Below are 10,971 nucleotides of genomic sequence, written 5' to 3'. Positions count from 1 at the left end.
TAAATGTATATCTTAACAATTTGGTCCACAACTTACACTGTGTTTTAGATTTTGGCCCCTCATGTGATTGAATTTGACACCCATGCTCTAGAAGCTTCCCCGTCCTCCACAAAGTGTAGCTGCACTGCTCAGGCAGAAAAATCCAAGTCTAATCGGGTGCATGCTACTGCGCATCCCCCATTAAATATTCCATCCCCATCTGTCGGTGCCAAGCCTGAAACTGAGCATGTACTATAATCAATCCACATTCAATTCCACTTTAAAGTAGGATTATAATCCCAAAACTAAAATTTCAGTAACTACTCTTCGTTTCATAAAAGGACATTTGAAAGCATTCCCACACATTCCCTGTGTGTAAAAACATATAGGTTTACTGCAGGGAGCAGTACAAGCTTGGTTTCAGAGATACTTAGCCAAAGTGGGGGAAGCTTCAGGATACTGATGCTAACCCCGGCATTCTGCAGTCGTCATCCCCCCGCCCCCCCCCTCCCCCGCTGAAGGATTGCCGACAATGTACAGTCACTAATCGTATCGGGGCCACACTCCTCTTCTGGCATCAGCGTGGCTATGTAGTAGCCAAATGAGCATGTCAAAAACAGAAGCATGGCACCGACATAGAGGGGGACCATGCTCAGTAATGGGAGAGCAGACAATGCCGAGGGAACCCTCAATAGGATCCTAAGGCTTCCCTCTGTTTAGCGTTGTATCTTTATGAACCAGAGCTTTGGTTCGTGTGCTCTTGAGCTATCTGAGGCATGTGTCTTCACTCTGCCTCCCTCCTTTTCTGCTGAAGTCACTCAGCTGTTGCCACGGCCATATGTCTGTTCAGCAGAGAGAGGGAGCAGAATCAAAACAAAGGCAGAGAGTGTATTCTGCTTTTGCCAATGGGCAGAATTAAGCCATCTTGTACTGCTCTCTACAGTAAAAGTATATGTTTTTACACACGGAATGCTTTCAAATGTTCTTTTATGTAGTTTAGAGTAGAGTAGTTCATGGAATTTTAGTTTTGGGAGTATAATACCACTTTTAAAACCAATGAGCCACTGGAAACCAAAAGCCAATAACAAACAGTAGAAAACCATAGAAAACTCAAGTGCATTCACCAATTTATTATTTTCATCAGAAATTGACATTGTTTTGTAGTAAAGGAAGCACACTGTACAGTACAGAAGCCAAAGTCTATGACAGCTTCACCAGGATCTGGCTACTTTTTAGCCTGCCTCTGGATTTCAAGTATTTCATAAGACCCTGTCGCCTCCTCCAGGTTACCCGGACTCCATACTCGTGCTCCGGTGTGTCCTCTGCCAGTACCTGCTCTGCTTCAGTCCCCTCTGGACTGTCAGGTGCTCCCTGTCTCCTGGAGACTGGTGTTGGCATGTCTTCTGTCACTGGTGCTAGCAATCTGTTCTGTTGTGGACTTGAGTCAGGAGTCTTTATGTCCGGGGGGCTCAAACACTCATCCTGGGGTTCCCGCAAGGGAGGAGACTCCAGCACTGGGGGGTGTAAAGTCACCTTAGGCCTTGGCCTCTTCCTGGCACAGAATGACTGAGTTTGTATTATGGTGGTTGTAGTCTGGTTGGAAAATGATAATGAAGGAAACTTGCAAACACTGTTTTTTTTGCCTGGAGGTCTGATGCCATTGCGACTTGTGTTGCCGAGACGGGTCTGCACTGTGCTGTTGGCAGAGGTGTGCCGGAGGCGGCGGCGTGCTGGGAAATTAAGTGCTATATTCTGATCAAACTGTGGAGATACCTGGAAAACAGTAAGTGGAGGGGGAGAGAGGAGGAAGAGAAAAAAGGGGGGTGAAAAAGGAGGGGAGGGGGGGGGGGGGGGAATACTGTCAGATACTGATTCTCTGTTCATTTGGCATCCAAACAAATTATTAGTGTCCGTGTTTGAATTTGGCATAACGAATTCATAACACCTGAATACCTCTGGATAACCTGACCACACTTCAGTACCGAACAAGTGTACAGCGTCAAGGAGAGTCCACTACCTGCACATCACGTGACTGATACATCCACCTTACAAAGCCGGAAGGAGGAAGTATCAGTCACATGAAGCGGGCTGTGAAGTGCAAATGGTGAACTCCCCTTTACTCTGTCAACTTCTTCAGTACTGAAATGGTACTTAAAGGACTTCCGAGGCCAAAACTAAGAAAATTACACTGTACCTTTTTTCTAGCCGAATCCACGGAGGACGCCCTGCGCGTCCTCCGCTCCGTTCTGCCGTCAGTGTCGGCCTATTCGTTCCCCCAGGGCAAGCCCCGACCCCACCGAACGGGTCGCATCGATGCCACCCCTAAGATGGCCGCCGCCTTGATCCGCGGCTGCGCAGTACGCTTTGCCGCGATTGCGACTGCGCAGCCTTTAGCCCGCCTCCCGCCGCACGCTTCAGGAGGATGCCGGGACCCATACGCGGCGAGAGGCGGGCTAAAGGCTGCGCAGTCGCAATCGCGGCAAAGCGTACTGCGCAGCCGCGGATCAAGGCGGCGGCCATCTTAGGGGTGGCATCGATGCGACCCGGTCGGTGGGGTCGGGGCTTGCCCTGGGGGAACGAATAGGCCGACACTGACGGCAGAACGGAGCGGAGGACGCGCAGGGCGTCCTCCGTGGATCTGGCTAAGAAAAAGGTACAGTGTAATTTTCTTAGTTTTGGCCTCGGAAGTCCTTTAAAGAGAACCAGAGGTGGGCAACTGGGACACAGAGGCATGTTCTGTACCTCATGACATGCCTCTGTGTTCCCACACCGCCACTTTCTGCCCCCCCCCCCCCTGCTGCGCTATAGGCCCCCCAAGATTAGCGACAATATTTGTCGCTATCTCAGAGATAAATACAGGGAGAGGGATTCCCTTTTCAAAACGTTCCTGCAGGGTTTCCAGAGAGAGCTGCCAATGGGCACCTCCATCTCCCTGGCCACGCCCCCACCTCCCTGCACGTTGCAAGAGAAACAGTCTCTCCTTGCAGCGTCATGACCTATAGTCACAAAAGTGAAAGTGGGCCAGTGCGGCCCACAGAAGCAGCATTTTTTTTCCGGCTACCTGATCCACTCAGCCCCCCGGATCAGGTAGCCTACTTTCTTTTTTTCCTTTAACCTCCCCACCGGTAGCCCAGCGTAAGGATCGGGGTGGAAAAAAAAACAAAACAAGCCAAGAGCGGTAACATCGAGCCTGGCTCGGGGTAGCCACCAGGAGGTTTGTGCAGACTATAGGGCGCAGCAGGCATTTTAACTCACCTACCCCGGGATCCAGACACTGGCAGCCATTCTCCTTCCTGCCCTCCAAGGCTCTATTGCCTGTGCAGTACCGTCCTGACGTCGGAGGGACCACGTGACCCGCGCAGTGGAGTTCCGAAGAAGCCGACCCGGAACCCGACCTGGCGAGGTCGGCTGCACCAGCGGAGAAGACCGGGAGCCATCAGAGCTGCGGCGAGGGCACAGGGCGGCTGCCACGGGCTGGAGGAAGCTCCAGGTAAGTGGATTTTTTTTTTCCTAGCCTGGACAATCACTTTAAATAATAACGGTCACCTGGCATCCTGCTGATCTGTTGGCTGCAGTAGTGTCTGAATCACACACCTGAAACAAGCACGTAGTTAATCCAGTAAGACTTCAGTCAGAGTAGCTGATCTGCATGCTTGTTCAGGGTCTATGGCTAACAGTATTAGAAGCAGAGGATCAGTAGGATACCAGGCAACTGGTGTAGCTTAAAAGAATAGGAATATGGCAGCCTCCACAGCCCTCTCAGTTCAGGTTTCCTTTAAGTGTGGCGTTTGGCAGAACTCAGGTGTTCTGAATTCATTATGCAGAATTTAAAAACCTTCGGAGAAATTTTTCATCATGTCATAATTTCTAGTGGAGGGAAGATGATTTAAAGCGGGGAGCGGTGGTACTAGGACCAATTTTCAATAGATTTCATGCTGAAACCTATTGGGAATCACCATGCAATAGATTCCTCTCTGATCATATTAGATCAGAGAGGAATCTATCTTATGCTGGGCATACACGGGTCGATCCGGTGGCCGACTAGCTGCCGGATCGACTCCCGCCGCGTCCCCGCCTGCGCTCCTTTTCAGCCGCTCGATTCCCCGCTATTGTCCGCCGGTGGGGAATCTATCCGGCAGGTCATCGGACAGGTCGGATATTATCAATCAAGCCATCAGCGGCTCGATTGATAACTTTGCCGTGTATGCCCAGCATAATGCTGGGAATACACCATACAATTTTCTGTTCCATTCCTCTGTTAGAATGCATAATAAGATTATTTTCTGTGGAGACTGGTAATGAATTACCCATCTGGCAGGTAAATCTTACAGAAAATCTAACAGAAAATTGTATGGTGTGTACCTAGCGTTATGTTGGGAATACACCATACAATTTTCTGTTAGATTTACCTGCCAGATAAAGTTCAACATGTTGGAAATTTTATCTATCTTACCATCTATCTGCCGAGCAATTAGGCATTGTTCTACTCAGCAGGAGATAAACAGAAGACAATGCACCAGAGAGAATGACCATTCTCTACAGAAAATAATCTAATGCAGAAAATCTAACAGAAAATTGTATGGTGTGTACTAGGTATAACATTCAGTCTGACCACACATCAAGTTACATATAGCCACCATTGCCAACACAATCTTAAGGTGGCCATACACTGGTCGATTTGCCATCAGATCGACCAACAGATAGATCCCTCTCTGATCGAATCTGATCAGAGAGGGATCGTATGGCTGCCTTTACTGCAAACAGATTGGTTTCAGGCTGAAATCGATTCACAATCACAATCTGTGCAGCTGCCCGCCAGCTATACATTACCTGATCCGGCCGGCATGACTCTCCCGGTCTCCACAGTCTTCTTCTCCGCGCTGGGTTCCGGACCGGCTGGCTTCATGGAACTTCCTGTCCAGGGGAAGTTTAAACAGTAGAGTGCGCTGTACTGTTTAAACTTCCTGCTGGGACAGGAAGTTCAGTGAAGCTGCAGTCCTGGAGCCCAGCAGAGAAGAAGACAGCGGAGCCCGGTGGAGTTGCACCGGCTGGAACAGGTAATGTATAGCTGCTGCATTGCAACGGTCGTCTGGGCAGTTAAACGCCGCTATCGACGCACTCCCGACCCGCCGGCGATCGAGAAAAATCTTCCGCATGGACGGATCGACGGGAATGATTGATTTCGGATGGAAATCGATCGTTCTGTCAGCATTTGCGCGACAATTGCACAGCAGATCACAGTGATCGAATCTGCTGTATATTGGCGGGAAAATCGTTAGGTGTATGGGCCCCTTTAGTCATGTTGGGACCAATGTGCACACATTTACCCAAGATGTGGAGACGTCATGATCCAGGGGCTTGGTAGGGACATTTATGGGATTCTCCGCTGATGCTAGAGCTGCGCCATACTCGTGAATAGGACCATGCTCTGGACTCTCCAGGAAGGCCAAGCGAGACTTGCGGGGGTTACAGGCAGTCCGTTTCTTGGCAGGCATCAGCACTCTCAGGCCAGGAAGATGGGAACCACATGATGAAAGGGTGTCAAATACAGGCCATGCACAGAACGAAGTAAGAATCTATCACTCACTGGCTGCAGGAATGCCGCCAACAGTAAGACAGCACTCTCAGATCTGCAAAATACAGTATAAAATGAACATACAACTAAATAACAATTGGTTTAACATGATGCATTTACCTCAAATGCCACCAATTATAGCTAAAAAGCTGTTTAAAGAAAACCTGAAATACATGGAATACAGAGACTGCCATATTTCTTTTTTGGAAAAAAAAAAAAAATGCTGCTGCTGGCTTAGCTTTCATACTGATCATCTATTTCCAATACTTTATAAGCTAAAGTGACCATTACGCAGCAGGGCTGTGGAGCAATATTTGCATACCTGAGTCCATGGTTTTATAAACTGACTCCACAGTCTTGATATGCAGGATCAAATCAATTACATTGTATCTGGCTGCCAGTTGAGAACCTAGATAGCTAATGGTGAGCCAGATCCACTAGGATAGTAGAAGGGGCTAAAAGACCGGAAAAAAAAAACTCTTACTAAAAAGCAACGCTAAATATAATACTTACCTTCTTACACAAACCTGATCAATAGACTTCCATTTCATTCCGGACAATGTACTATGGCCCAGCAGTAAATTTCAATTAGGTGGGCAAAGAAGGTAACATATAGCTTTTTATGGTATCAAGTGTCACAAAACCTTCTGCTGAAATCCGATTGAGATCTAGTGGGGCGAGATGGTAGATCGGTAGCTACATCTTGGTAGACCTCCAGTCTGGGAGTGATTGATTGAATCCCTGAATGGGCTGCTACTGAGCTGCGTATGGGAGGTTTTAGATCCACAACAACTATCTAGATCAGGTGTCCTACCTGAGGTCTGACCCTGCTGGTTCTGTTTCTGGTGTGACTGAAACGTGGATCAGTATGGCAGCCAGGTAACTGCCATTTTTATTAGGGAATAAACATGGCTGCCTCCATATTCCTCTACTAAAGGTGCCCTTTAAAACTTTAATTCCATTACGCGTTTTATTTTATGCATGGGAAATATAATCTGCAATAAACTAATTGATTAAAAAAAAGCAACATTTGCAACATTTTTTTTTTTTACCTTAAGGCTGCTTTCACAGTGGGACATTACAGGCGCACGTTAGAGCAGCCTGTAACGCACAGCAATGAAAAATCAATGGGCTGTTCACAGTGCCCACGTTGCGTTACACAGTAACGCTTCATGTCAAGACAACGTACTGCATGCAGTACTTTATACGCGGCCAAGCCGCGTTAGACTGTTTGCACATGCTCAGTGTGTTTTTTTTATTTTAGGGGCGGAGAGGAGAGGCCGCTACGTAGCCAGGCACATGGCTACTTGGCATTCACTGCACTTGCAGTGTTTACTCTTAGGAGCGGCCGCTGATTGGCTGGCGGGACCACGTGATGAGGTGAGCTCCGCTCACGTGGTCTCCGCAGCGCCTCCGACAGAGCAGGCGCACCAAGAGCTGCTGGTAACGCGGCTCTTGGTAGCGTCCTGCTCCAACACCACCAGGCGTTGCATTAGGGGCACGTTATGTGCCCTATAACGTCCCCTAAACGCAACGTCCTGGTGTGCAAGTCGCCTAAAGGACAAGTGAGAGGTATAAAGGAGGCTGCCATATTTATTTCCTTTTAAGCAATACCAGTTGCCTGGCTATCCTGCTGATCCTCTGCCTCTACTACTTTTAGCCCTAGACCCTGAACAAGCATGCAGCAGATCAGGGGTTTCTGACATTATTGTCAGATCTGACAAGATTAGCTGCATGCTTGTTTCTGGTGTTACACTACTGCAGCCAAATAGATCATAAGGACAGCCAGGCAACTGGTATTGTTTAAAAGGAACAATATGACAGCCTGCCAGCCTTCATATGTCTCCCACTTCAGTTGTCTTTTAATAATGTTTTATCAACTGGCTGCCTGGGTTTGTAAAGTCTCTTTAACAAAGAGATTGTGTGATAACTGCTAGACAGTTATGTATAAGCAAACATAACTGAATGCATTTCCACTTGACCTGCTGAGCTAAAATATGAGCCTGGGACTCTAGTAATGCCCACACAGCTTGTGCTACACAACTCAACTAAAAATATAAATCAATCAAGTCGGATTATTGTTCAGTCATATAAAAACACAATTAGGCCTAACACTAGTTCTGATGCCCTGCATTTTACCAAATTGAAGAGACAGGCATGTAGAAACCCAACCGGTATTAATCTTTCGGACTGAACTGCTTTATTATTCTTCATCTGATGAATGGCACCATCTGCTTCAGTACAACACATTCATACATTGCAGATGCTGTACCACTGACAGAATGTAAACCAAGCCTCAATACATACATATTTACACAGATGTGTACATCAGTAATAAAAAGAGACAAAGGCAGAAGAAAAAGGAAGTTCTGACTAGATTTTACATAGTAACATACATAGTTATCCAAGTTGAAATAACGTATGTCCATCAAGTTCAACCTTTTAGGCCTGAGGAAAACTGCTATAAGGAGAGATTTGGGCGCTAATCTACTTTAGGAGACCCAGCAGGCAACTTCATAAGGAAATGTTGCTAACCTGATTGGGTGGATGATGCACTCTTGAACTTTTAGGTTTCAGATAGGTTGTAGTAAACCATGACCACACTATTTGGCCAGTCTAATGTAGAGGGTGCTGTGATTGGAGAACTGTTCCCTATGAGGTTTCCTGCTGGGTCCCCTAAAGTAGACAGATCCTTCACTGCCCCTGCTCAAGTTTTGATCAATATTAATAAAAAAAACAAAAAAAAAAAAACACCAAGATGATAATTTCTGATCGGCTTTCACTCCATGTAATATTTCTTAAATTTAAATTGAAAGTATAATCAATTAAAAATATTGCATGGTGCACTGCTAATTAAAGTGGTGAAGTCAAGTTGGGTGCCACGCGAGAATGCTGTGTACGGATGCTAGATATTGGTTGTCCAAAATGACAAGTCAAAATCATGTCGGGTGACAGTTTGGGAACAACAAGACTGTACAAACCTGTGATGGTGCCTAATGGACTTTTATCCAGCTCTATGAATTGCTGAAGTGGGGGCTATTGACATACTGAAACACTCATGCTAGTCACAGAAAACCATCAACTCAGCTGGCGAAACTCTATGCAATCTTTCAACCTAGGTTACCACACCTCCGTACGTACAGCAAAGGTCTACCACAGGTGTGCCCATTGCGTAGATCTTGATCTACCGGTAGATTACAAAGGACCTCTGGCGAGATCACGCTTCCTGCTTGAGTGATGTGCATGTTCTGCAGTTGTGGCTTGCATCTGTATGTAATTCTACCAGGTAGATCATTGTTAAATCGCAATTTTTGAAGTAGCTCGTTTGCTGAAAAAGTTTGGGCACCTCTGGTCTACCTCAATACTACCTGGGCACAGGATTGTAACTGCCAGATACAGCCAGAGATCAACAATTACTTGATTAAAAAACAACTGAATAATAGTGATCAAAGTGCTAGTCTAGTTGAGGGCGCCCAGCGGGAAACCTCAAAGACCGCTCCCTGCTTGCAGCAATTTGGTTGTGACCACTGATTCATAAAGGGAAGGAGACCCACTAACTCTAGATTTGCACACCAGGACCCTCGGCCATACCTTTCAGCTACTGGGCTTTCACACAACTTTAAAACCCATTCAGTTGGTGGCGTGGATGGTTTTTCCTGCTGGTCCCTTATTTCATCACCATCCCTGTGAGTGGGGAGAGGTTGTTCGTCTATGAGGTTCCCCACTGGGTCCCCTTAACTAGACTAGCACCATGATCAATATACCAACTAGTCCAATCAATCTTGATTAGGTTTCAGCAGAATCTGACAGCAGACTACTGCAACAGATAGCTCTGGATGTAATACTTGATGTAGTACAATGTCCAGGCACTGCTCCCTAGCAACTCACTCGCTTAAAATCTTGAAGTTTATTATTTTTAAATGTATTTTCCACTTTTCATTCCTAAATTAAACCGTATCCGTTGCCTATAGAAAACTGTAAGCCCACAACTTCCCAGCCTTTCATTCGCCCCTCTCATCTACACAGGCTTTAGAAAAAGGTTATAGCCTACAGGTACCCCCGTCCCGTCCAGCCCTCACCCATCCTGTCATTTCTCCGCCTCTAAAGCGCCCCCTAGCACCCCTTACATGCAACCTACCGTTACAGCACGGCTATGGCCATTACCAGGGCGGGGCTTTATTCGGACGCACACGCATGACGCTTTATCCCAGCCCCCCGCCAACCAAATCTGCCAAAAGTTTGAACATGTCTCGGAGGAAGTAGAGTGCAGACTACCGCAGAGCGAGGCTTGGAACGCAGAATTTCACTGTGCAGGCGGAGCTCTGGCGGACACTAGCGGAGGAGATAGATAATAGTATAAATAAATGCCACTGATTATAGAGGTAATTTAGAGCATACGGTAGATAGGAAATATCAACCATTATAATAAAGGAAATGTACTACATAAATAATAAATGTATAGCTGGTAACATTATAAAGGAGATCGGCAGCTTAAATATTCCCTATCATAGATGAGACTATTAAATTAAAAAATTGCAGAGATTTGTTGCCTGTGACAAATATCCTCCAATATATAATTATTTAGTATTTACAGGGCCGCCCTACTCTCTTATGAAGCAAGGTGAAACATTTGCATCAGGTGCAGATATTACAGGGGTCGGATGTTTGTACTGTGTGATTACACTAATAAAGGTGGCCACACACGATACAATAAAATGATCCGATTTTACGTTAATTCGATAAAAACGATGGGATCTCCCGAAAATATCGAAAGCTTTTTTTTCATTCGACTGAAAAACCCGATCGGATTTCCCGCTTTCTTCGATTTTAATCGATCCGGAATGCCAGATATTTTTCTTCAATCTTTCTGAAGATTGTATGGTGTGTGTTGGATTGTCAATTTATTAATATACACACCCTAGCAATTTTGTCAGAGTTTCCAAACATTTTTATCATAATTGGGGAAAAATTGAACATACGTGTGTGGTACATTGGTCATATTTTTGAAATGTTACAATCAGTCAGAAAAATTTCTTGCAATACTTAAATTGAACAGATATTTAAAAAATTGTATGGTGTGTGGCCACAGGGCTGCCCAATAGGTCGATCGCGATCTACCAGTAGATCGCGACCGCCTGATTGGTAGATCGCGGCCTCCCTGCCGCGTCCCATTGAATTTTGCAGCCAGCAGCTTACGTGTCCTGTCAGACTATGCTGCTGGCCGCTATTATCTTGCGGGGAGGAGAGGGGCGCGGCAGATAGGCCAGGGGCGGCGACGCAGTGTCATGGCTTAGGGGCGGTGACGCAGTGTCATGGCAGATGGGCGGCGCTGGAGACAATACTTCCGCCTCCATTCACGCTGCTAGAGATGGGATGTTCGGATCTTTTCAATGATCCGGATGATTCGAATCGGATCA

The 10,971-nt window shown here is 46.4% G+C and overlaps 1 protein-coding gene across 2 annotated transcripts; it reads right to left on the bottom strand.

Moving 5' to 3' along the window:
- Positions 1–1,089: 1,089 nt before the first annotated feature.
- LOC137564154 (RAD9, HUS1, RAD1-interacting nuclear orphan protein 1-like) lies at positions 1,090–9,778 on the bottom strand. Of its 2 annotated transcripts, none has more exons than XM_068277605.1 (3): positions 9,693–9,778; positions 5,307–5,609; positions 1,090–1,752 (listed from the first exon to the last, which is right to left on the bottom strand). In XM_068277605.1, the coding sequence occupies exons 2-3, from the start codon at positions 5,472–5,474 to the stop codon at positions 1,180–1,182; spliced, it is 741 nt and encodes a 246-aa protein (XP_068133706.1). In that variant the 5' UTR covers positions 5,475–5,609; positions 9,693–9,778; the 3' UTR covers positions 1,090–1,179. The 2 variants fall into 2 exon arrangements, with proteins under 2 accessions (XP_068133706.1, XP_068133707.1); XM_068277606.1 differs by lacking the exon at positions 9,693–9,778 and adding an exon at positions 9,634–9,675.
- Between the last annotated feature and the right edge of the window lie 1,193 nt (positions 9,779–10,971).

This window comes from Hyperolius riggenbachi, chromosome 3, assembly GCF_040937935.1.
Source record: "Hyperolius riggenbachi isolate aHypRig1 chromosome 3, aHypRig1.pri, whole genome shotgun sequence".
Taxonomy (NCBI): domain Eukaryota; kingdom Metazoa; phylum Chordata; class Amphibia; order Anura; family Hyperoliidae; genus Hyperolius; species Hyperolius riggenbachi.
Note: the sequence above shows the minus strand (reverse complement) of the source record. Positions and strands in the feature narration are given on the sequence as shown.

Bases quoted from the DNA above. Each gene is read 5' to 3' on its own strand.
- LOC137564154 (XM_068277605.1), bottom strand. From the start codon at position 5,474: ATGCCTGCCAAGAAACGGACTGCCTGTAACCCCCGCAAGTCTCGCTTG. The intron at 1,753-5,306 runs GTAAATGTGTGC...ACTGTTTTCCAG, and splicing joins ATGACGTCTCCACATCTTGG to GTATCTCCACAGTTTGATCA.